Below are 27,415 nucleotides of genomic sequence, written 5' to 3'. Positions count from 1 at the left end.
ATTTGTACTGTGTCCTAGATGTTTATCATACATCTGGTCAATCTCCTGTGTGATGAACACAGGTAATTAAGTGTAGTCGTCAGGTAAAGTAAGGTTAGAGGGCAGAAGATAATTAGACTATGGTGCATTGACATAATTCAGCACCCATTTTGAAGTAATATATTCTGTCCTTATTTTGATGTATGTAATATTTATAGTTAAAACTCAAAACATACAACAATTTGGGAAGCACTTGAGCAGAGTTAGTTTTTAGCATCGGAGTTTCTCTGCAGTACAGGCTAAAGAGCTGAGCCACAAAACTGAGGTGCTGCAGCAGCTCTACTGGTATGAGGATGTAATTAGTGTGATGTTTACATAGGCAGTTTACATTATAAATGTGGACATCGGAATTAATAATGGAAAAAGTTGACAGGAAGTGCATGAGATGTAATATGTTAACATACTGAGATAAATACACACTTTCATTCCCAAGTAATCAGCTGATGGCATTTAATAATCTTGCAGTGATTATATCTTAGTTTGCGTTGATGTAAGATGGCAAAACTATCCCCACAAATTCCTTGGCATATCTTTTTTTTTAAGTGATTGGAAGGCAGTAACTTCATTGGTGTGTTCAGCCAGTCATAGTTCATTTTCACATTTTACCACTATCTTACCTCATTAATTATTTGTGTGCTAATTATATGTGCAATTTGTCCACGAATTTTGTCAAATGATTTTTTTTTTTATTGTGGGACACCCTTTCACAACAGTGAGAGTTCACAGGATAGACTTAAGGAGATCAAATGCACTGCAAAAATTTCACAATCGGAATCTAATCTGAGGATTCTGGTGATTGTTACAACATTATCCAACCACAACGCCCAGATCATATTATGACATAAGTAATCCCTCCCAGGTGTGCCCTTTTGATGAATTCGAGTTTTCTCTGTTCACAGTAATGTCTCTGACCAGTCTACCGCCTTTGTGTCCTGACACAATAGTCTCTCCTATATTTACCACAAAAAAAACACACACAGCACTGAAAATATTATACTTTTTTTATCAATGAGAATGGATTTAAAAACAAACTCTGCTTTTGTCAACCCTGGAATCCAGAAAAATAAATCTTTCTACTTAAAGGAGCCACAGTGCACTTTAATGGCAGCAATCACAAGTTATGTTCCCAGGACAGTGGCTGAAAATACCAAGATTAAATACATGTAATGGTCAAAACTAAAATGACAAATATGGAATTATTTCCAAGTTGTAATCTAATCTTGGTAAAGATATTGTTAAACCACTTGTTAATCTACCTAAAGGTCATTTGGTATGTTGTTTTCACAATCATTTACAGTTGAACCCCACGATTAGATTTTGGCCTTTCAATCGTTCCCTGCTATCCAGTGTTTTTCAAATGGTTGTGGTCTCCTAAACAGTGTGGTGTTATTTTCCTTGGGACTATTTTTACACTACAGGTGCAGCACCAGACCATCTGCAGGTTCCAAGGCATCACAATGCTCCAGTAGCACATGACGGACAACAATCACTACCGAACTTGTATGGCAATGAAGCAAAAGAACTTAATTTTCTCTTTCTAACCTGTTGCACAGTAAGACTTCATTGCTGTCTGCTCACTTCTGTTTCTATCCTTCAACTGCTCATCTGCTCTGCCTGGTTTATTCCATGTGTCTAAATGTAGCATCACATTTGGACATGTGTGATATCCTTGAAGCACACTCTTTATTCAGATAAACTTCGCTGCTGTAGCTAGTGAGGCGAAGTTTTGTAAAAAGCTCACAATGGCATCACTGCTATTAGCTAGATCTTCAATGTTTAAAAAGAGATTGCCTCATTGGAACTGGACAAACTTTTTATTGCTCAGCCTTTTCTAAGCTTCACACTGTATTAATGTTTCAGGAGCCTGTTCTTTATTTAAATATATCACAATCTGGAAAATAAGATACAAAGATTCATTGTGGCAATTTTTTTGGGAGTGGCTATAAATTAATAAAGAACCATAGTAAATACAATTATTTCAGATGACTAAATGCCTCGGATCCAAATAGTTAAACTCCACCCTTGGCAAACCAGTTTATTTTTTGTTTCCCGTACCGATAAATACCCATCACATGAGACAGCTTCAGCAGGAGTTTGAAAGCTTCCATAGCAATGGAACAAACAGACGACCTGAAGAATAACTGGTCGTCGTTCACGTCACAGGTCAAGTGCACTCAAAACCTGACTAACCTACAGAAAAATGTGTGGGGCAACCAACAGACCTCCAGCCCACCACATGCACTGTTTGGAACACTATCACCAGCATTGATTGATCACAGGTAGAAGCTGCTGAAAGTAAATGACTCTTTTCTACCTGACCCTGGAAGATAACCAAGCAAAAACTTCAGAATGTTAATCAAACAGTACAATCTGGATTATTTAACACAGACCAGCTGCATGCCACAAATTTATATTCTGATTGCTTCAACAGGACAAGGGCTATAGTTTCGATTGAGATTTTAACATTTCTGCGGTATTGTAATCTTATCGTCAATGCCATTTTTGGCTAGATATTCAGCTAGTTTATTTTTAAGAGTTCCATTATAGTGTTTGATTTAAATGAGTCTTTTCCATATATCCACTGGCTTATAGGGCTTCCCATATCAATCTGCAAATCGGAGGGTACAGAGTCTAACAGCCTGTGCCACCATGTGTTGTTATGTTGTACAACAGGTGTTAACATTTATACATTGGTAAATATTGTGAACCGAGCCCCTTCCCTTCCCCCACCACCCAGAGCTGTTTTCTGATGCTTTGGTTGTAATCCTTTTGTCCGAACACAGTTCTGCATCTGGGGTGTAGGCTAAATTTTATTTCTCACAAACCTACACTGTATTTTAAAACACATCCTGTTTTCATTCAAACGCATTGATTCCAGAACTCTTGGAATCGTTCCCCAGCCCCCCCTTTCTTTGACTGTCGCCGATCTTGCCCTTTTCCCATAGCTGGATAGTTCTACCGTTTTCCCTATTTATTTAGACATTCTTTTGTTCCTTTTAATGTTTTTTCATCTCCTCGCTTAGATGTTCCTGTTTGCCATCCAAATAGTCCCTGGTATTCTGTTGAGCAGTTTGCGGCGGGTTATTGAGCTTGTTTACTTCCTCTCTGTGACTGGAATATGTATTGTCCTCCTCCCCTCCCCCCCCCCCCCTCCCCCCACCCCGGCCTTTTTTTTCACCGTACAAAAGGACTTCATTATCTGTATTTTTTTGCTTCTAAGGAAGGGATCTGCAGACAAAATGTTAACTTGTCTTTTCTCTATAGAGACCGATGAACCCGCTGTATATTTCCAACATGTTTTATTTTAATGTCAGATTTCCAATGCAGGTTTTTTAATTGGTACTTAATGAAGCTTGTTGAGTCTCAAAAAGGCTGGACTGTATTCATGTACAAATACCCCTACCCCCCTTAACCTTTTGACAGTTGGCAGTCATCGAAGTATATAGGTTCTATATTTTCCATTGCAGTTACTGTAAACTTGCTTGGCATTCCTTAGCCCATTCAAATAAAGAAATGGCAGACTTGTTGAATAATTACTTTCTCAGTCTTTACAGTAGAGGAAGACGATAATATACCTGACATTCCAGGGAAATTAATAATGACATTAACTTTAGTGAGTTCCAGTCCTTAATTCAACAAGGAAACAGGATTAGAAAAAAGTAATGGCACTAAAGACTGACACATCCCCACGACCTGATGGTTTCCACCCTCGGGTTTTAAAGGAAGTAGGGGAGGAAATTGCAGATGCTTTAGCCATTATCTTCCAAAGCATTCCTGATTCAGGAATTGTCCCTTTTAGATTATAAAATTGCGAATGTAACTCGATTATCTAAGAAAGATGGGAGGAAAAACCAGGAGATTATAGACCTGTTAGTCTAACACTGTTGTGGGGAAATTATTAGATTCTATAATTAAGGACAGTGGGACTGAGCACTCAAAGAAATTTGAGCTGACTAGGAAGAACCAACATGGATTTGGAAAGGGTAGGTCATGTCTAATGAACTTATTTGAATTTTTTAAGGAAGTAAATAAAGTAGTTAAAAGGGGAATGTCTTTGGATGTAGTTTATATGGACTTCCAGAAGGCATTTGACAAGATTCCACATAAGAGACTGTTAGCTAAAATGAAAGCTCATGGAATTGAAGTCAAATTATTGACCTGGTGAGATTGGTTAGGCAGTGGAAGACAGTAGGGATAATGAGTGTGTCCTCGAATCGGAAAGAAGTAACTAGTGGTGTCCCACAACAATCTGTGCTGGGGCCTCAACTATTCACATTTATTACTGACTTAGGTAACACAATAGAGAGCCATATATTAAAGTTTGCTGATGATACAAAGATTGGTGGCATCGTCAGAAGTGTAGATGGGAGCATAAAAGGACAGATGAGTTTTTTTTTTAAATGGTGAAAAGCGAGGAATAGTGGAGGTCCAAAGATTTTGTTTGGAGACTTTGTAATTAGAGGGCTAGAATATAAAGGAGAAAGTTTTGCTTCAGCTGTCCAAAGCCCTGGTTAAACCACATCTGGTGTACTGTGTACAGTTTTGCGCACCACACCTTAGAAAGTATCTATTGTCCTTGGAAGGAGTGCAGCACAGATTCACCAGAATGTTCCGAGGGCCCCAAGGGTTAGATTATGAGGAGAGATTACATAAACTAGGCTTGTATTCCCTGGAATGTAGAAGGTTGAGGGGTGATTTGATCAAGGATTTTAGGATTTTGAAAGGAATTGATAAAGTGGATAGAGATTTTTTTTCTGCTGGTTGGGGAGTCAAGGGGACATAAATTTAAAATCAGAGCCAGGCCATTCAGGAGAGAAGTTAGGAAACACTTCATGCAAAGGATGGTAGAAGTGTGGAACACTCTCTCTCAAAAAGCAGTAGATGCTAGCTCAATTAATCTTAAATCGAAGATCGATAGATTTTTGCTAGGCAAGGGTATTAAGAGATATGGAACCAAGGAAAGTGGATGGAGTTAGGATGTAGATCAGCCATGATCTTATTGAATGGCGGAATAGACTTGACAGGCTGAATGGCCTACTCCAGTTCCTATTTTCCTATTGCTGACCAAAAATAGTTGAGTTTTGCAGCTTTATCTACCAAGGAGACAAGATCTTTATCCCCTTTCCCTGGAGTAGATTTGAACCAAACTCCCAGCGGTGAAAGGACTGACTTGTGATGCAGTACTTAGAGAGTAGCTCGATGCTACAAGTGAAATTGGTTTTGGTATTTAAGTCTTGCATTGCAGAGATGTTTTGAGAATATTAGTTTAAGAATATTTATACAAATTGCTGTTCTTTAAAAAAAAAATCATGAGGCATGATGATAAAGAATATTAGAATCTGGTTTGCAACTGTACCTTCCCATTTACAGAGTTACATCAGAACATAGAAACAGGAACAGACCCTTCGGCCCATTGAATCAGCTTTGCCATTTTGTTAGCTGTGGTAGCTAAAATTGTCCTTGGCCCCTTTGGGCATTCAAGTCCCCTCCCCATCACGTTGCTGCCTGTCAGCCTCTTCCACTGATCAGTCCAGGGCTACTTATGAACCTTTCACCACTTTCCCTATTTTCTGCAGTTTCCTGCCTTAAAGCGTTAAGAAATGTAAGGAATCTTACAACACCACAGTCCAACTGTTTTATTTGAAAATCACAAGCTTTCGGAGGCTTTCTCCTTCGTCAGGTGAGCAAGTGTGGGATTCCATGGAAGGTTACCGCATTTATGGTCAGAACAATACCTGTTGATTACAGACCATCTTTCCAACTGCCCGTTGTCAAGGCAATCAAAGTGTTCAGACAGAGTGATGCTACCTACAGGACCACCAAATACATTAAAGCGTTAAGTGCACTGTTCATGAGCTTGCACAGTTTTTAAGAAGCATAAATCCCCATAAAATGCTCTAAAGTTCATAGTTTACACAATTTCCAAGTTATTTTTAAACTGCTGTCCATGCACACTATCATCTCACTCAGTAAGAACTTCCTGCACCAGGATTTGAAGCACTGAATAACATTCTGGTCCATGGGCTGTAGAACACGTTTCATTCGGAGGTGAATGCACACAAAGACCTGAAAGCAGTCACCGACTTGTGGATTTGCAGGGACATTGTCGGTGAACAGCAGCACTTAATGGCATTGAGATTGCACTTTTCTATCCAACAATCTTATCATTCTGTCCAGATATCTCCGGTCATCCCAGCTTTTTTGTTCCTGTGCATTACTGGCAGCACCTTTTTACATTTTTAAAACACCTGAGATTCGCTGCTTTACCAGTGTGTGTGGTGGGGGAGGGTTTAGACGATTGGTTCCATCCATGTGTCCTCAGAGCAGAAGAGTAACTTGCTGTTTGCTTTGTTTCGGTCCGGCACAGGCATCACAAGAGGTGCAAAGCTGAGGTGCTACACCACCACCACTGGCAGGAGGGTGTAATTGCAGGGTGACAGATTTACATAGACATTTTCCATTATAAATGTGGGGATATAAATTTATCAAGGAAAAAGTGCAACAAAAATGTAACTAAGTAATGTTTTGTGGACAGGAAGTGTGCATAGACATTAATTTTTTAATGAAAAACATATATTTACATGTGCCCCCCCCCAACACTCTTCCCCCTCCTGCAAGTGTTTCCCAGTTAATAATATACTCTCATCTGCTATTCCTGCATCCAAAGTCAACTACCTCACACTTAGTTACATTAAGCTGTGTCTGATATTTTTGCCACTTGTTCAGTCATTTTCCTGTGGCAGCTTTCTGCTCTCTGATTCATTATCTCCTCCCTTCGTATCACGTGCAAACATGAACATGGTCCCTTCTATTTCCAAATCCATATAAAGCCAGCAATCCCTGGGGTTCACCAATTGTCACTGCCCACCAATCTGAGATCAGGACTACACATCTCTCGAGTCCAATTTGAAATTAAATGCTTCAGAGCAGTAAATTGAAAAGGAACTAAGAATGGATTACCTTTTTGTACGGTGACAGAAGATGGATATCCATTTTTAAATGATGTTTTCTGGTAGGGTTTACTATTCATGCTGGCACAAAGACTCCATGGGGATAAAGACATGGCAGCTATGTTAATTTGGTAAAAGGAAGCTCGCATAGCACAGATGATTATTTTGATATTCTACATAATATATACAAAGCTGAAGTATTTTACTTAACACCATATTTCCTTGTCTGTTAACAGAAAATACAAATTAAATTACATCCAAGTCAATTTTAACCTACATTCAAGAATTGCATCATATTGCCCAGACCTCTGACGTGAGAGGAATAAATGTCCCCCCCTCTTTCATTTTGATGCTACCTTCAATGAAATGTGACTCGAGGCTGTTTGTGACATTTCTGGATAACTGACAACGATAACCAATGTTCCAAAGGTGTCGCAATCAGAGTTAAATGTTAGTTTGCGGCTAAATATGGAAACGAGCCAAATTCAGATTGAATTAACATTCACTGTGATCCTGTGACCCTGCAGAGTTCTAATTGATGACTAACTCAAACCATAATTGTTGGGCAATTCTATCTAATCTATGATCTTATGGCAACTATTTTCAAATTATTTTTCAAAGAAATTCATTGCTCACGTACCGCAATTCATTACTGGAACTCCGATAATAATTCCAACAAGTGTTTAATGGATCCGACTGTGGAAGAATGGGATAAGGGGGCAATCAATGATTTGATAAGGTAACGTTAGAATTAAATGCTATTTGACATCTTGTCAAAGTTTAACTATTCAGGGCGTTAGAGACACATGGCAGGTACAGCTTTCTAACAAGTGAAATACTATGCTTCATTTTTAAAAAGCATTTTTCTTGCAAAACTTTACATGGCCACAGCCAATTATTAGACAACTATTCACATAACAAAACTCGTATTTCTGTAATGCAAGAAATTAGAGTATGGAGCTGATGCAAGAAAAGCAGTTACAAGAAATATAATTAAAAACCATTTCCATTCATAATCCAGCATTCCTTTCCTCTCTAGCTCCTCCCCGCCCCCCCCCCCAAAAAAAAACAATGTTTCGACTCTATCACCTTGCATGACATCCTTTTCTCTTTCTCATTTATACCATATGCATAAACTGACTTAATCATTTTTGTTCAGAAAATCAGGTCTGCACTTGGGTGGATTCCAAATATCCTGATTCTGCTGGAGCTGATTTTCTTTGGAATATTTTGAATTGCAGTTAGTACAAATGGCAACAAGTATTGAAAGGGTTAACATCCTTTCTGGAAAATGTCTGGGTTGGATTTGAACCCACGTCTCTGTGATGAAAAGACAATGCCATAATTATATGCAACTCTTTCCCTTTGCTGCTTCCCTGAAATTCTGGTATTTTCCTTGGGTTTGGTTATGGTCGGACAGCTTTTATGACTACTTGCCATCCCACAAATGTTGCAGTGCCATAGCAATTCAGTTTCCAAAAGAGACCACAGGTAAACGGAATGATGTTGCAGATTACCCATGGTGCATCTCCTTGGCAGCAGCGTGCCTTTTATCCAGTGTCTTTTACTTGGCAGTACATTTTGAAGAAGTAAATTAAATGCCCACAGTTTGAAACCGATTGGAGGGGATGTGGAACCAATAAACATTATAGCTCCCAGATGAGATGAAAGATCAGCATTTAACAGAATATAATGGCATGTTGTCATACAGTTTTTGTTCAAAGTATGCAGGAAGTGGTTTCCTCATGAATACTTGAAAGTCCAGTGCAGCTCTTGTTCACGTGATAAGTCTGCTATCAGCTTTGGGGGAGGAGGGGGAGGAAGATAGATTTTATATCCATTGATCATGAATAAGTGGAAAATTTAGCCTAAAATATACAGTCTCTGTCCCAGCCTTTTACCATCTCCTGCTTAACCTGAAGAAACCATAGGCTTTTGGAAATGTTAATAGTGAAGCAGGAGGAAGGGATCTTTCGTGATTTGTGCGTTGTGCATGGATGGTAATCTTGGGTTACAATCAGCAGACATGTAATAGGACCTTTCATGTTCATTCCTTCTCCTCGACATACCACAGATAACCTGAAGTCATCAAAGTTCTTGCAGAATCTACTCATTACATGTCTCTAACAGATGTCATATCATCCCTGATGTAATGCTCCTCTTCCAACATTGCCTTTAGCTCATCCCTGTGCCACTACTCTTAAGTTCCTCCTGTCATTATCATTGATCTTACTCGATGGGAGTCGGGGATGCGGGGACTTCCACTTGCAGTATTGCTTTGTTCCATTTCACTGAAAAGTTGCAGAAATTATACATTGTAGGGTTCAAAGTAGGCTTACAAAACAGGAAGCCTTTCCTGACAGACTAACAAGGTTCATGCCTCTTTTGTTTGATTTCATATCACGAGAGTCCAGTCAAGGATGTGCAAAAAGGCCAAAAACTAATTGTGTCAAGAGACTACGACTGAAAGAGCAGCCGACACTTCCACCAACCATTCCTTGTTGGTCTTAGCTGAGAATTGGTCTGTGCTGTGTGACGGAATATTCTAACCTCTGCCGTGTCTCCCAGTCAGATGGGTCCTCCAGTCTTTGAGGTCTCAGAACTTGCCCAAAACTGCGGAAGCACAATGACCTAAACAGGGGTGTCTGGTCTTTTTCTCTGTGGACTGCACAGATGTATATTGTGGAACTTCAGGGGCCATGTATAAAGTATAAATTTATCTTTTAATTTGCACATAAATTCCGGATGCTAACAGATCTTGGTGCCTGATTCAGGATTTATCCACCAATGAGGCAACAGGACTATTACGGCCCTTTCTAGGCCCACAAAATTCAGATAGGACAAACCAGTGTCAAAAGAACCAAATTGAATAGGCTTTAAGGGTTGGATTGCCAGGGTGAGAGGGCTGCATTTGCCTTCAGGCTGCAGGTTAGAATCCCCTGATCTCAAGGGATGAGATTTTAAAAGCCAATAGCCAATTGGGGGTATATTAATCATGTGAATTTTTGTTGCTGCACTGGTTTCACTTCAGTGAAATGTAAACCTCAGCAGGACAGTTCCACGACAACTTCACAATGCTCAGTGGGGAAGCGAAAACAGAGGGTGATGGCTTCTTCCTTTCATGTCCCCTCAGCAGCAACATTGCTGTGTAAATCACCTATCCTGAAATTTTAAAAGTTGTTGGGAACAGACTTAATTTGTAAGCTTATATTTCAATTAGAATGGGGTAAACCATTGTGCAATAAATCCCATTTCTGTTAATGACCAGTCTATTAACATTTTGTAAATCAAATTTCTCCTTGCAGGCCTTTGACAGAGGATCCAGCCCAAAGGGAGTTATTAATTGTGCAGGGTACAAGGTGTTGAACTCAATGGATCAGTATATGGAACTGATTAACAACAGTATGCCAGGTAAACACCAGTGACATTTATTATGTAAATTATGGGAAGGGAATGGAACAGGTAACAAATTACAATAAAGATGATGATTGTCCATGTTAGGCTGATTTCTTCAATCAGCTGCGTATCAGTTAAATATTATCAAATCTTGAAATGTCTTGTGGGGAGGGGAAAATGAAAATTGAGAGCTCTGCTTAATGTCCAAGAAATCTTCTGACTTTCTTATCCTTAATCATGATGCTTGTTATGCAGAATCCATTGTGTAATACATATTTGTATTCTGACCATTGGTGGTTTTCTTTTTAAATAAACATCCATCAGATACTGTGTTGATGAACTCATTGGGAAAAAAAGTATCTGGTTGGGAATGAGATCTTACAGATACATAATGATTAAATACTCCCTGGTTGATCATAATTCCTGCTGCTGGAGCTGGGAAGAAGGTCGTAGGCCAGAAGTGAATAGTGGGGACCAAGGAATGTTTTGGAGTTTTCCTTAATTGCATTTTAGGCCAGGGTGTGTTTATGCAGAACTTTCCCTTATCGTAAAGTCTGATGGGGTTGAAGTGCCCGTGGTCTCTGCAAGTTGCAGTTTTGCTGAGGAAAATGACCTCTTTCTCCATGCTTTTCTTGTGTAAGCAATCAGACTGCTTAGTGTATCTAATCAAGTTGAATTTATAAACAGATATGATTCAATGTGGGATATGTTAAAATGAAGATATTGAAGATTTTGAGGTCAGAGTTGTTTGTGATATAGTTTCAACCACTTATTTTTAGATTTATAAATGACAATCCTATGCCACCATGATTTTTTAGGAATCAGTGGACATGTCTGTTAATTCTAAACAGTTTGAAATGTTTAATTTCAATGCTTATTGATAATTCTTGAATAAATTGTATGAAAATGTAGTTTCATGGCCATTAGTAACTGTTAATTGGTGATCTAAAAAGTTTTAGGTTGCTAAGTGTGGAATGTAATTAAGTATTTTATTCTGAACATGCAACTTAACACTGAATGAAATGTCACCTGTGAACTGGTCAGTGAGAGCAGAGAAGATTATAAACAAAAAAAAATTGGCAAAAGAAATCAGACAATTTGCCTTATTTCATAGGTTCAGTAGTGATGTATCTAACTAATAAATTCAAACATAAACTGGATGTGAGTCAGAATAAATTATAAATGTTTGACTTGTGTTAATTTGGTAATAGGGTGTGTATGTTATTGTGCCTCCAGTTTAGATTTCTGTTGGAAGCTATAATATTGTCTCACCAAGCATTGAGGTTCTTCCTTTACGGAAAAACGTGTTGGCCAGCAGGTGGCAGGCAGTTACGGCGAGATATTTAGTCAGGTCACAGGGTTGGGAAGGAGAAGGGAAATGGACAGGTGAAGAGTTGGTGGGGCAATGAAGGGAGAGCAGCAGTGGACCAGAGCGAAACTGAATCTTCAACAGTATGCTCTTAATTTTAAACCTTCTCTTTCTCCCCACCTCCCCCTCCACATATGTAAATGCAATATTTCTTAACATATAATTAATCTACACATAGCCACAAGTATTATTGAAGTGACATTAAGATTCCTGGCCATGTTTTTTTTACATTTATCACTTTCTGCTTGTGGTAAGCAGTCTATATCCAATGTAATTATCCATTGCTTCTCAACATTTCAGGAGGTTTCCTGAACACTCTAATTATAGTAGGCCTCAAACATTCTCGCACATTTGTGCCCCAGGTACAGTAGAAAATGCGGACTGCTCTTTGTTACTATTGTAATGTGCTTGACCCAAACTATGAATGATAGCCATTACTTGGGGAAGAGAGAGCAAACAAAAGTCATATTGTATGGACCAGCCTGAAATTTCTAATTACAGTGCCAGACTTTTATTTAAAATTATTTAAGTTATTTATAACATAGCTGGCCGAGTGCCAGTTAACATGTTTTTGTCAATCCAGTTGCTCCATAATGGTCATGTTTGCTTTTTGATGACATCATACAGCTTGTGCTCTGTTGCTGGGTAAATTATATCAAAGTAGTTCCATTTTTAAATTGTTTTTACTAACGCTGATACAGTGGAGTCAAAACAAATCCTAATAGATTTCAGAAATGTAGAAGCTTAAAGGAGACAGGCAACATAATTCATGTCGAAGTGACAAGTCTCTTGTTCTTTTGTTGCTGCTTACCATTGGTCTTCAATTTGTTTAACCTCGGTTTTGTGATCAATGTTTTCTGATGCTGGTTGTACTACGTCTCCTGATTTATCTAGATTGATATACTCATTCCTCATTTAAGCGTGCATTTGTGTGGAAATTGGGATTCTTAGCCAGTTCAGTTCAACATGGAATAACATCGAAACAAGGAGAAAAGCAGGCACTTAACAATGAAGTTTTCTTGATCATTATAGTAGCCTTGAGAGTTGCCTCCCAACCTGCAGTCAACAGAAGGCCTCAATCTGACAGCCCAAGAGGAACACCGTAATTTTCCAAGCTCCCTGCCTTCAGCCCTGGGGATGCTCCATTAATGTGTTATTTCTTTAAAAAAATCACTCCTTCTTTAAAAGCTTCATGATGCTTTTTTGGTGCCAGGATAACTGCCTCTATTGAAGCATTCCATGGTATCTAGGCTGATGGGGCTTGTGATTTGTGGCAAGGAAGCGATATCCTGTGAGTTGCCAATCGCCACAAATTGCTGAACGATTTGTGCCGTTCCATTGTGAGAGCTGCAGCATGCCGCCAACCTCCCCGTGAGTTTCAAGAAATTGCTGCACTTGTGCTGTTAAAAATGAATTAAACTTTCCACGGCAAGTTGAGACTGGTATTTTTCAACATCAGGAACTTTTTTTAATGATAAGCTGCAATGCCACTCAACCTCTCCGGCCCAGAAAGGGAACAATTGAAACTATGGAATCTCATTCCTGCAGATAGTAAATTGTTCTTGGGAGGGGTGTTGAAAATATAAATTATTTTTAGTTTTTTTTTCTTACTTTGCCTTTCTGTGTCTCTTTCTCAATCCAATCACACTTTCCCTCACTTTATTTCTCTTTCTGAATCTAATTTAACTCTAATTCACATGATTTCCTTCTGAGTCATTCCTGTTTCTTTCTCTATCCTGAAATCTCATTTGCTAAGGCGATAGACTGTTGGTCCCGCCATTCACCAAGGTCCCTGATGTCCAATCGTCATCTTGCGCTTCCAGTTATTTTCAGGGCAAAAAAGTATCCAACTGAAGGGTGAGGAGGAAAATCTTTACAATCGAGACACACTGCAAGATGCCCCACTCGAGCAAATTCTGGGCCCTTATGTATTAGGCTTCCGTACTGCAGGTTCATAGCACCCTATGCAATCGGAGAGTTGGGTGAAGCTCAGTTTTTGTTTTTGTCCACTATATTGGAGAAGGACTTAGGTTTGCATTTGGAATTCTTTGCACAGGCAGTTTCCAATTCCAGTGGGAAGCTGAGCAGAAACAAAGATACTTTCCCGCCAGGAATGAAAGAAAATTGCAATGCGTTCATTTCCAAACACTCCTGTGCACCCTGTAGTGTCCACTTCAGAGCTAGGTTGCTTGGCTATCCTTTTGGTTATGCTAATGTAGAATAGGGATGACAACCCAAAAAAGGGGGCATGAAGATAAGTCTTAAAAAGGTGTCTCATCCTTAAACATTTGTGGCAAAATGAGGTATAACGGCAGTAAAGAGAACCATTTTTCTTCATTTCTAGGAATCAAAGGAAAGGCGAGCGGCTCCCCATTTCTGAAATGGCCGACAGAGTTTCGCACCATCTTATGGCACCCGTACGAACGTCATTACTACTTCTGTGTTTTATCTGAGAAAGAACAGCAGAAGTGGCATGCTGTGTTTCAGGATTGTGTGCGCCACCTTAACAATGGTAAGTCTGCTTTACACTTCAATTTTTTTTTTGTTGAAAAATCACCATTTTCTCTGCTCTCTTGAGGGTGAGGTGTTGATTGCATGTGTGCTGGTAGCCCTCTCGCACCTCATCCAAGTGACTCTTGAGCAAGTGTAAGCTATTAGATTTAATAGTTAAGCCCGATCCAATCCGCACGCTCATTTTCCAGCAGCGATCATTGGATAGCGACCAGGAGTGGAAGCCTTGGCTGAATATTTCCAGTCTATAAGCATTTATACTGTCCCCAATAGTACAAGGCCTAAATTGGCTATCACTGTACACACCAGTCATCACTCTTGGGACATTAATGGTCTGTATAGTTTGATTTGTATAGTCTGATGTTTGATTTGTAGCAAATTTATGAACTGTGTTATTTGGAGGAGTTACTCTTTGTTTTATATATCCTTGCAATAGTTATAACTTCATTATAACATTTAGGAATGTATATAAACTGTGTAGAACTATTTTTAAGCCAAGTTAAAAACCTTTTCTGCCATCTGACCGTGGAATTAATTAGAACTCCTCACTAAGAGGTTTAAGTTGGGCTGCGAGAAATGCCTGATGTGATTTGCCTGATTTTCTCAATAATTTTGAGGTCGGTATGTTTTGTTTTATATATTGATTTGAAGTAGCTTCTGTTGGAATTATTAGGCTAAGAGCTTTTAGCTGAGGTTGAAATTATATTTGGTATGAATAAAATCAGCCAGTCTCTTCATTGTTGAACCTTGTTAACATGGAATGATCAGACACTTTTACAAATTGCTGTGTGTCATCAGCTAAGTATTACATTTCCTCACTATTTTGCAGCACAAATTTAAATAATCTATCAAAAAGACACTTGTTAAAATGACAACAATAATGGTTTTGTTATTGCACTAAATGTTAATGTTGGGGGAAAAGTGCACATGGCATGAAGCATTTTACTTAATAAAGTATTCAATATCCATCGCAGTGATAGGAGTCAAAGCTGGGTGTGTTCGGCGATAGATTAATTGAGTTGCTGCAGTCTTTGCATTGCTTGTGGCAGATGCAGGTCACTGAGCAAGGAATAAACCCATGTTGAACAGTCAGTTAAATAGATCAGCACCGAAAGGCTCATAATGATGCAAATGGGGATTGTGAGCTGCCATGCTGGTGCACAATGATGGTGGAGGAGGAGAAGCCTTTGGCTCAGTATCCATCTTGGTCTGATTACACCTCCTGAAGTGCCCTGGGATGTTTCTCCATGTTAAAGCCACTACATAAATTCTTGTTCGAAATACTTAATTATTAGATTCATGTTATAAGAGTTGTGACTACCAAAACTTAATACTAAATGCTCCTCACTGCTATAAACTCATCAAATGCATAAAAAATTGAACTTTTTAAATACAAGAGTACAAAATGCAAGTGTTTTATTCAAAAAAAAGTTCAAATAAAAGCAGCTTATGATGTACAGTTATAATCAGTTATTTATTTTGACTCAAGTCTTCAGGAATCCTGTTAATACAAAGTAAAACAGAGTCATTATATACCAAGTTGTTCTTCCCTTTGATTATGGGATGTACAAGGCTCCCAGTGAATTTCAGACAAGGTGTGGGCCTGAAACCTTCCACCAACCTTGCTTTGTTTTTGTTGCCTTCTCTTTCTCTTCACCCCCTCCCCCATGTCTAAAAGCTTGATCGAAGAGATGGATTTTAAGGAGGGCTAAGAGGGAGGTGGTGAGTTGGAGCAGCTTGGGGATTTCCAGAATTTGGGGCCTGGATACCTGAAGGCACGGCTACCGGTATCAGGGCAAAGGTTGGGGGGAAATACACAAAAGGCCAGAGTTGGTGGAATGGTTAGCCGTAGGTGTAATAGGTGAGTGGGACTTGCGGAATAGGATATGAGCAGCAGAGTTTTAGATGAAGTGAAGTTTATGGAAGATGGAGAATGGAAGGCAAAGCAGGAGAGCATGAGAATAGTCAAGTCTGGAGGTAGCAACAGCAGATGGGTCATGCGAAGGGTGGAGGCGGGTGATGTTAGAGGTAGAAATAGACTGTCTTTGTAATGGAGACGATATGGAGTCGGAAGCTCAGTTCAGGGTCGAATACGGCACCAAGGTTGTGAATGGTCGGGTTCAACCAGTTACCTATTTTACTGATATTGGTTATTATTGAAACTGAGTTAACAATGACCAACTTAAAACAACATGGTTGACTTTGGTGGGAAGACATGGTTTCCTGTGCTTTGCCAGCATCATTTGGAATGTGAACCGAGGTTTACTATTCCTTGGGTGTTAGGAAGGTGACTCAGTGGTTTCTGCTGCACCCATTTCATTGATAAAATTTGAAGAGGAGAGCTGCTGATCTTTGCACGATGCCTGTTGCCAAAGCGCAAGCACATCACTCTCTGACAACTTTTGACTGTTAAGTGAATTGCAACAGCATTAATCCAATGTCCTGAAGACCTGAACTCAGTACAGTGTCTTGAGTGTGTCAGTGATTTTTGCTGTCTTTGTCTGAATGTCCTAGATTTGGATGGATGAAGAATAGAAATATGCAAGTTATGTGTGTGCGGTGCAGATCTGAAGGGCGGTACTGATTACTGCCTGTGGCAGTGATTATGGATTCCATTCCAGACAATTAAACTTTCGATACAGGGCTTGTCTGCTCAGGCACAGTGCTCCAACGTGTCATGGGTAAATGACACAACTCCAGGAGGCTTCACCAGATGAAGCAAACCATTATTACTTGATACAAACCTGTAAAACAACTTATTTCATGTGATATCATTTAATTTAATCTCTGTCCTTGTTTTCATATCACCCTCTCTCTATCATCTTGAATTTCCTACCTCATCCATGTCCAGTTCATTTTTTTTAAAACCTGAAAAAATGTGTGCTTTGATACATTGCCCGCAGGACTGTAACTAGTCGTGGATTGTTCGAAGGCAGTGTTTGGAAAACAATGTTTTTAAGTGTGTGGTATTGGGCATTTTGCTTTTGTTAATCAATCCATCACATACCACACAAAATTAGGATAAATGGTTTGATGAATGATTTGAATGTGGCTTCAGTCTTTGGTATTATCTTACATGCATTCCTAATTTTAAAACCAGAAAATATATGTTTAAGATAAGGGCTTCTGGAGTGTTTTTTTTTAATGGTTTGTTCTACTGGGCAATCTGATGTATACTTTTGAGGAAATGGAGAAAGGCATATAAATCAATGGGTGTACTATAGTTTGCTCTTCAAGCTAGGAAGTTTAATATTATCGATAATTTTTGGTTGTTGGGGAAGGGACCGTTTTGTAATTTTGGCTTTTGACGTCACCATCAGGAGTAAAGCTCCTGTGACAAACTCATTTCCGCAACCTCTCTCAACTCTCTCTCTTTTCGTTCCCCCCCCACCCCCCCCACTTCAAAAAAAGAACACTTGGCATGTGCACATTTCACCATTGAGTTTTTAGGTTAATCATAACTCCCATTTTGTGGCTTTTTTTTGTGTGAAATTTGCCAATTTCATCCTAGATGGTGGCCATTTTGATGGCTGTGAACTCTGGTAAAAATGCTCCACCTCATTTTTAAAGGCCCTTCAGAGCCTTTAATAAAGGAAAACTTTCATCCCATGAATTTAGATTGCATTTGAACCAGAAGTGAGGGAATAGTGTGCTAACCCACCATACCACTACATTCTCAGCCATGCAAGCTTTCAAAATATTCTGTATCTGTTGCACTTTGCTATTTTCAGATGGTCAGTTATTTTGGCATCGCTTAACTCTTTGGCACCATGGGAGCAACAAAGTGAGCTTTCAGCTTTATCTTCTGTTGCAATTGCCCAGTCTATTGTGATTCATTGCTTTGATTTTCTCCTCTTTCTCTCTTTCCTCCCCCCCCCCCCCCCGCCCCCCCTGGGAGTGAGTTCACTCAGCAGCCCCCATCCTTCTCCTTTTCCCCCTGGGAGTGAGTTCACTCTGAAGCCCAACCCCAGCTCGCACATCTCCTATTAAACACTTGAATGTTAATGACGGGTGACTTATCTTGTTTGCAGCTGGTAGCTCAATCACACCAAGACAAGAAGATTCTCCTGCAGGATTAAGGGATCAGACGAATGGGAATGCTGTGTGCTTCTATATTCATTTCATGGACTCATGATTTTTCAACTATTAATAAAATGAATGACTGTCGTTGCATGCCATGTGTGTGGATTTCTGGTTCAAATGTTTGCAGGTCAGGTCTTTCCATCAGTCATTTGAAGTCAAGTGTTAAAAGATCCAGAGTCCCAAAGCTTATTGGCCTTGTACTGAATGTGGTCTTTTCATCTGTGTTTTTTTTCCCTAATGATTTCCTGCATTCCATTAATCCATGGTATGCCAAAAAAAGCAAAGGAAAATGCCCAGCGTGGCCAGTCTTAACCGGCCTAACCCTTGAAGGAGCAGCTTAATTAAGTTGTAGTGGACGCACTACAACTGGTAAGCCTCCGACTTTTTGTTCACTAAATTAGGTAGAATAAATAGGGAATTACACAGAAACTGGCCATTCAACCCAACTGGTCTTTGCCGGTCTTTATGCTCCATACGAGGATTCGCCCTCCTGACTTCGTCCAACCCTATCAGCATATCCTTCTATTCCTTTCTTCCTCGTAATTATCCAGCCTTCCCTTAAACGCACCTATGATCATGTGGAGGAAAGTTCCCTTCACCGAGGTGGCAGTACCTCTTCAGAGGGTGTTGACACGCGCCACGTTTGTATAGAGAGGAGTGCGCAATGGTCAACTGCAAACAAAACAATGTCTCCGCAGCAGTTCTTCCATCTGAGTGGTACAATTTAATTTTTTAATATTTATCCCATCTGTTTCTTGCAAATTACGTTTGACAATCCTGTTGGAAAGATTTGCACTGGAGCAATTCCGGGATGTGCTGAGTGCTTAAATATTGACCTGATGATTGTCAAGAGTCCTGAGAGTTTTCAGCGTACACAGATGCTGAATCTGCTCAAAACCTGCCCATTTTGGTGCAACAGGCCCGTCGATAATAGGTTGCCCATTAACTGGCATTAATTGAGCATTTTTTGTGTAACTTTAGTTCCTCATTTTAGGAAACTACAAAGCATATTGAAGATTAAAATTTCAGGTATCTGTTATTGAGGAAGATCTGTAATTTCTTTGGCAAATTGAGCCTCTCTCTGAACTCCACCATGTTTGTCATCTTGTGTAGTGTCCATGATGAGACTGGATTATAATGCTTCATGGAAGGACTATGCTTGATGGAGCCAATGGGCTTTTACTGCTTTTTCATTTTTAACCAAGGAATAGTCAGGTTTCCAATAAATAAATGTGAAGGGAAAAGCACATTACTAGTCAGTTGGAATTCTACCCAAATTGCTAATTGGGAGGTAATGCAGTATAAGTCACCAAGGACGTTTAAGCTGCCAACCCTGTGAGTTGCTGTTGTCTGATATAGTTAATATTTGCTTCATATACCGGTTTTGGATATCTTTCCCACAGTTAGTCCATCGAGTGTCCCTTTTTTTGTTTCTGACAGCTAGTGTTGGGATATTTTTCCAGTGCTGTTTTTTTTTAGCATAACTTTTTTCTAAAAATGTCATGGGCTTTGTGACCTCTTTCTGACATTTGTCCGGCAAATGACATGGGGGAATCTGAAGAGAAAAAAATGTGCTGCAATAGACTCCCTGCTGAGCGAGGGCGATGTAAATGGGGAGAAGCCACGTCCAGTGTTGACATCCTGGCAGAGCTTTCGCACTGGAATTAGAACCAGCTGCAGCATAAAACCAAGTATTCATCACTGGGCAGCAGTACAGCTGGAACAAGGCAGCTGTTAACAAAACTCGAGTACCCTGTACTTGAAGGGGGCGCGATGGGGTAGAGATCTGCATGTAGAGCAGAATGTCCTGGTCTGAGTGGAGCAGCATACGGTGCAGGACAGCTCATTTGAGGAGTTCGTCAATGCTCTTGTACTGTTGTGTCTAATTGATGCAGAGAACAAGGGGACATGAAGAATTTCTTCTTGTGCCAGAGTCAATAAACAAGCCATGGTTTATGTACCTCAACTGTTTATTTGCTGCAAAGAGATTCAATTATAGGAGAGGGCTGGGTACAGGATGACAATTATATTGAAGAATTTGTAAACTAACTTTTTTGCACAGTCTGTGCAGGGCGAAGAGTGTTGGTAACTAATTCGTGCTCATAACTGTTCAGACAAAAGCATTCATCAACTTCCCAAAACTTTCACACTTCATGCAATTGAAACTTGTGCAAGATGCACTCGGTTTTGCCAAAGCTAAGGGGCTGCATTCAAGATACAGATGGCCAACTTGAGGATAAAATTACATTAAAATTGAAGCTTGTGCACTTATGAGCTTGAAGGAGGTGTCCTGCCAGGATGCAATGTGCAAAAATGTGTGTTTTTTTGTGTGCTTAAAACAAAAAGCTTTTGCCCTTTTTGTGGAACAACAAATCAACATTCCCCTATAACGAGCAATTCTTAAACGGGAGCAGGACTGAGATCTCTCATGGGACATTCTTCCTCGATCGCTTGCGCCACTTCCTAAATATGTCCTCCGAAACCCTCTGCTGCTCATTTATGTGCAAGAACACCTGATGAGAGTTTCATGGATTTACATGGATAATACGCTGCCGTGGATTTATGCCCCAAAATTTAGGCAGAGTATGACCCAAAATCACCTGATATTGGCAAACCTGAGATTTCTGGAGCTTGATAGTTTTTAAAAATTCTCCTGAGACATGCGCTATAAATGACCAAGTGCTGTCAGTCTCAGTACACCTTGGAGCCCCAAACCCCCCCACCCCCCCCAATGTTCTGAAGAACTAAGTGCCCAGAATGCCCTTCACAATGTGCATAATGGCAGCAGAGGCAAGTGGCTGAGAGTGAGGCTCCATGGCAGAAGACAACAGCCCACGCGCTATTACTGCTGATGGTGGTGCTGCATTTGCACTTGTTTTATGCTGGTTTTTACATTCCGGCAGAGGTAAATGAGCTCCACAGGAAATTTTGGCGTAAGTTCCAGGCAGCAAGATTGGTGCAGAAACTGGTGTAAGTTTTTAGGCATAATTTCTGCATGTGATCGAGGAAATTCGGGGCCATGATGCCTGTGCAGAAGCAACAAAAACACAAGAGCATCCCAGGAGCGGCACCAGGCGTACCTAAAAATGAGGTGCCAACCTGGTGAAGCTTCAACTCAGGACTACATGCATGCTAAACAGCGGAAGCAACATGCTATAGACAGAGCGAAGCAATTCCACAACCAACGGATCAGATCAAAGCTCTGCAGTCCTGCCACATCCAGTCGTGAATGGTGGTGGACAATTGAACAACTAACAGGAGGAGGAGGCTCTGCAAACATCCTCATCCTCAATGATGGCGGAGTCCAGCACGTGAGTGCAAAAGACAAGGCTGAAGCATTTGCAACCATCTTCAGCCAGAAGTGCCGAGTGGATGATCCATCTCTGCCTCCTCCCGATATCCCCACCATCACAGAAGCCAGTCTTCAGCCAATTCGATTCACTCTACGGCTGAGTGCACTGGATACAGCAAAGGCTATGGGCCCCGACAGCATCCCGGCTGTAGTGCTGAAGACTTGTGCTCCAGAACTAGCTGTGCCTTTAGCCAAGCTGTTCCAGTACAGCCACAACACTGGCATCTACCCGACAATGTGGAAAATTGCCCAGGTATGTCCTGTCCACAAAAAGCAGGACAAATCCAATCCGGCCAATTACCGCCCCATCAGTCCACTCTCAATCATCAGCAAAGTGATGGAAGGTGTCGTCGACAGTGCGATCAAGAGGCACTTACTCCCCAATAACCTGCTCACCGATGCGCGGTTTGGGTTCCGCCAGGACCACTCTTCTCCAGACCTCATTACAGCCTTGGTCCAAACATGGAGAAAAGAGCTGTATTCCAGAGGAGAGGTGAGAGTGAGTGCCCTTGATATCAGGCAGCATTTGACCGAGTGTGGCACCAAGGAGCCCCAGTAAAATTGAAGTCAATGGGAATCGGGGAAAACCCTCCCAGTGGCTGGAGTCATACCTAGCACAAAGGGAGATGGTAGTGGTTGTTGGAGGCCAATCATCTCAGCCCCAGGGCATTGCTGCAGGAGTTCCTCAGGGCAGTGTCCTAGGCCCAACCATCTTCAGCTGCTTCATCAATGACCTTCCCTCCATCATAAGGTCAGAAATGGGGATGTTTGCTGATGACTGCACAGTATTCAGTTCCATTCGCAACCCCTCAAATAATGAAGCAGTCCGAGCCCGCATGCAACAAGACCTGGACAACATCCAGGCTTGGGCTCAGAAGTGGCAAGTAACATTCGCGCCAGACAAATGCCAGGCAATGACCATCTCCAACGAGAGAGTCTCACCACCTCCCCTTGACGTTCAACGGGATTCCCATTGCCGAATCCCCCAGCATCAACATCCTGGGGGTCACCATTGACCAGAAACTTAACTGGACCAGCCACATAAATACCGTGGCTACGAGAGCAGGTCAGAGGCTGGGTGTTCTGCGGCGAGTGACTCACCTCCTGACTCCCCAAAGCCTTTCCACCATTTACAAGGCACAAGTCAGGAGTGTGGTGGAATACTCTCCACTTGCTTGGATGAGTGCAGTTCCAACAACACTCAAGAAGCTCGACACCATCCAGGACAAAGCAGCCTGCTTGATTGGCACCCCATCCACCACCCTAAACGTTCACTCCCTTCACCACCATAAACATTCACTCCCTTCACCACCGGCGCACAGTGGCTGCAGTGTGTACCATCCACAGGATGCACTGCAGCAACTCGCCAAGGCTTCTTCGACAGCACCTCCAAAACCCGCGACCTCTACCACCTAGATGGACAAGAGCAGCAGGTACGTGGGAACAACACCACCTGCACGTTCCCCTCTAAGTCACAAACCGCCCCGACTTGGAAATATTTCACCGCTTCTTCATCGTTGCTGGGTCAAAATCCTGGAACTCCCTTCCTAACAGCACTTCACCACACTGACTGCAGTGGTTCAAGAAGGCGGCTCACCACCACCTTCTCGAGGGCAATTAGGGATGGGCAATAAATGCCGGCCTCGCCAGCGACGCCCACATCTCATGAACGAATTTTTTTTAAAAACAGTAAAGTGGGAAAGAAAGCATGCACTAGATGATTAGGATGAAAACTTCTTTTTAAATGGCATAAAATTGTTGAAAGTATGTGTTTTTTTAGCCAATGTCAGAAATGGTTTGGACAGTTGTCTATTGTTTAATGATCTTTGATATGATGCACAGAGCTTAGGGTTCCCCCACTTTGAGGAAGTCCATAGAGAACACAGTCTGCCTCGATTTTTCAAACCTTACTTGAGGGATGTGAGTCATGGCAACATCCTGAGTTGCATGGACTGTTGGTATTTATTGAGTCAGTGCTTTTTGAAAAAAAATAATTCCAAGAAACTTTTTCCACTGGTGAAAGCTGTGATGAACTGTTAGAAATCTTAGCTATTTTGTACTTTTTCCAATTTACTGTGTTTTTATAATGCTACCTGATTTTGCTAATGACCTTTTGCGTCTCTAGCCCTTGGGTCATAATTTTTTTCCATCCAAAGTGAGTCTGGAAGCTTAGTACGAGTTCACACACAATCCAGTAGCTGTGCTGTACCTGGGATAATTGTGAATCTCCTTGGTCCATGCACTTTGCAGGGGGAGAAAGTGAAGAGGAAGATTTCACAGTGGCCTCTGCTTGCAGCTGTCGTCAGACTGTTGAGAAAACCATGTAAAAGAACCCAAAACTACAATAACCTCCTTGGGTTGAATGGCGAGTTGAGCAAGGTGCTCGATTCCTGCCTGACCGGCCCATGGAGTACTGCCTATTCCAACCCCATGTGAAACTGCACTTTCAACAGATCAAGGGAGAATTTTTGGGGTGGGGAGGAAAATGCAATTTAAATATTCCGTCCAATAATGAATACAGTTGTTTACACACATTACCTTCTTACCAGCAGTAAATTGTTGGACATGACTCTCCATTCTCTGGGGAGCAGCCTGTTGCAATTGCTGTTCTTTTTGTGCAGCTTTGCTTCAATGGCTATAATTGATCTCAAAAGGCAATTGGACTTTTCTCAGACTTGCTCTCTTGCCACTGTCTAGGTTATTTTATTGAATATTAAGAAATGGCAAGTGGTCCCTCTTATTTCTCATTCTTTTTTCAGCTGTTTGACAGTGTCAAGGCTCCAGTGGGCACACATTACTTGGCTGTCAGGGGTTTATTGAATTGTTAAAATCCTTTTTATATGTAAAAAAAATTAAATTAGGAAATTAACTTGGAAATTTTTTTTCAGATTAGATTATTTTTGGTAAATGAATTGTGTTCTCCTTGTACTTTATAGGTTCAGATTTTAATTGGAAGAGAAACCTTTTTATAAGGTCGCTGCTGGCTTGTGGAATTAAAATTGAAATGTAATTTGTTCGATGTACACTTTTTAAAAGAAAAAATCACTGAAGTGGGTCTTCTCATTTCATAAGACCACACAAATTGCAGCAAAAATGGAGGCAGTTCAGCCCATTATGCCTGTTGGTACTAGCTCTTCAACTGAAGCTGTCTTTTCTGATCTCCGTTCCCTGCTTTTTCCTCTGTATCCTTGTACATTCTTTTTCAAATACCTAACCAGTTTTCGTTTCAATTATGTTCTAGTTGCTGTTCCAATGTAGTTACTGGCTCAATAGCAACTTGTATGAAAGATTCTGGGTTTAATTCTGACTGGGGGAAAGTTTCTTCTAACCACTCCCTTCATTGTTATAGTGATGATCCTTATTCGATGCCCCTTTGCCACCAATTTAACAATCTGTCTTTCACTGTTTACCCTATTATCACCTTTCATAACCTCTTAGATCCTACCTTAACTTTCCCTGTTCCCATAAGAGAAAAGTTAGAATTTTTCAAGGCTTGCTTCGTGACTATAACTTTTCTCTTTCCTGGTATAAATCTTGGAAATTTTTGCTGTAGTCTTTCGAAGGCTCTATCCTTTCAAGTGAACCGTGGCAAGATGACCCCCCCTCCCCCCCCCCCCCCCCCCCCCCTCTCATCCCCCACATTTTTTTATTTTCCAGCTTTCAGCAAGAGCTGACCTTTCTAGTTTGAGGTATAATGAGGGTGTTAGTTTTTTGGGGGCACAGAGCTGGATGGAAATTCTAAAATATTAATATTTGAATTTTGAAATAAACCTTTAACAGGTTATGCTTGAACAGGTGTTAACCATAAGAGCAGCCCAGCTTCTTCAACTAGGCATGATGTGGGACAGGCTGATCTTTGTTCTCCCTGAACGCTTCACTTCCCTCCTGAAAATCTGGATTAAAATTGCTGTTTTCTGAATAACGATTGCATAAAAATAAACATTTTGCCTGTGTTGTGACATGGGCTCCAAGTCTAGTTCTGATGCATCCTTCTCTGAATATTTATGGTCCATGTTTGGGAACTGAGCAAATGGCATGCCAGGGAATCATGAATCATTGGTCACCATTTACCCAAGGATTCCTAAAAAGTCCACATGGTTATCAGATTTGTGTGTGTCTGGGGTGGGCTGGGCATAAAGTACATTGCGAGCAGAGTGTCTCAAAGTCCAGTGTCTTTTTTTTCTAATTGTGTTTACTCAGTCGTATGTTATTTCTGTTGTATACTAGTAAAAGTGCTCGACGATGATAGCACTGTTTTTCTTGAGTGGCTGACGCTGTCTTTTCGAAGCTATGACCGGGTTCCCGAGGAGTGTGTTAAATATTTGCAGGGATCCCCCAAGAATGTGTCTTTACAAGAAATCCACCACTTCGAACTGTTTGAATGTCACTTTATTATACCAGTTCATTTCAATTCTTTGTAGTGCATTAGAGAAGTGTAGTGTGCACCGTCCAACTCTTTCAGCTTAGACCCACAAATGCATATTTACTGTCAAGTGCCAACAGTAATATGGATTCACAGCTTCCTACATGCTAACTTAATTTACAGAAACCAGAGATGTGGTCGTCTTGTGGTTTTTACAATGCTGAATAGAATGTAGAACCCCAAAGGGAAGGGGGGAGTTCTTAAATTTTTTTTCTGTTCTAAGGATGTGCCTATATCTCTACACTCGCAAAGCTGCAATAGTATTTCTTCACTTGTCCTTTTGAAAACATTTTTCAGAAAAGTCTGACTGTACAGTACATGAGTCATCCCAGATGCTGTCTTTCTGTATTCCCATGCAAGTGTTTCCTGAGAGTGACCAAGCATGAGTTATAGTTTAGTCTGCACTTTTATTGTTAAAATGCATTGATATCTAACTCCTTCCATATGTTTCATTTTCCTATGATTTAATGCCTGTGGCTAATGGTTCATAACTATTGCCTTAAGTAAATTGCCCTCTTTCCTTTAGTAATCCTTCTGTATGATTTATTCTTTCCTACTTGCATGCTATCTGCTTTTTTCTTTTTCACATGATTATCAAGTTTCCTCTAGGTTGTTCAGTTGGAGGGGCAATGCTTCACCAAAAATGATTTCCAATAGCTGCTAAGCATCTTTTATTGGGGGAAAGGAGGGGAAAAAGAAGAAAAGCAGAAGGAGGAAGACGTTTTAAAAAAAAAACATTCAGTTGGTCTGATTTCGATGGAGACGACAGTAGGTTCTGCCTACCAGATATAGGCTATAATTGGCTTCACTGTCCCCAATCCGGGGAGGGAAAGAATCAGCTCCTTATCAGTATCCACTGATCCTTGCTGTGAATGTCTGGATTGGCTCAGGTCTGGCTCTGCACCTCCTCTCGGTGGGGAGGCCTACCAACCGTCTGCCTAGCATCAAGCGAAGAATGGTTGATTAGGCAAGATACTGGAAGGGTGCCCTCGCCTATGGAATTGCACGAATCAGAGTCTTCATCTTAAATTGCCTCACTGCCCCGATTATATTCCAAGAGGTTTTAGTAACTGTTTTGGCCTGCTAAAAATCCATTTAAGTACACAGCAGAAATCCATACGCAGTACGCAAAAGGTTAAAGATTATCTCGCAGTAACGTTTTTTGAAAGTGCCTAAGAAAATTCATCAGCATATCTCCAACTGTGGGTTTCTGTTTGGTTGTATTTAATGCCACAGCACCCTTCAGCTCAACAGCATTGAGTTGATTCTATGTCAATAGAAGGAAGTTGTTT

The 27,415-nt window shown here is 40.8% G+C and overlaps 1 protein-coding gene across 1 annotated transcript in view; it reads left to right on the top strand.

Annotated features, from left to right (window-relative positions):
* The window catches only part of LOC137300512 (protein Niban 2-like), a 175,367-nt gene that overhangs the window by 95,577 nt on the left and 52,375 nt on the right, over positions 1-27,415 (top strand). The window contains exons 4-5 of the mRNA XM_067969614.1: positions 10,295-10,400; positions 14,099-14,266. Coding sequence (XP_067825715.1) covers positions 10,295-10,400; positions 14,099-14,266 — 274 coding nt within the window. The remainder of the gene's footprint in view (positions 1-10,294; positions 10,401-14,098; positions 14,267-27,415) is intronic.

The sequence above is a fragment of the Heptranchias perlo genome, chromosome 31, assembly GCF_035084215.1.
Source record: "Heptranchias perlo isolate sHepPer1 chromosome 31, sHepPer1.hap1, whole genome shotgun sequence".
NCBI classification, from domain to species: Eukaryota; Metazoa; Chordata; class Chondrichthyes; order Hexanchiformes; family Hexanchidae; genus Heptranchias; species Heptranchias perlo.
The sequence above is the reverse complement of the archived record's forward strand: the minus strand, read 5'-3'. Positions and strand labels throughout refer to the sequence as shown.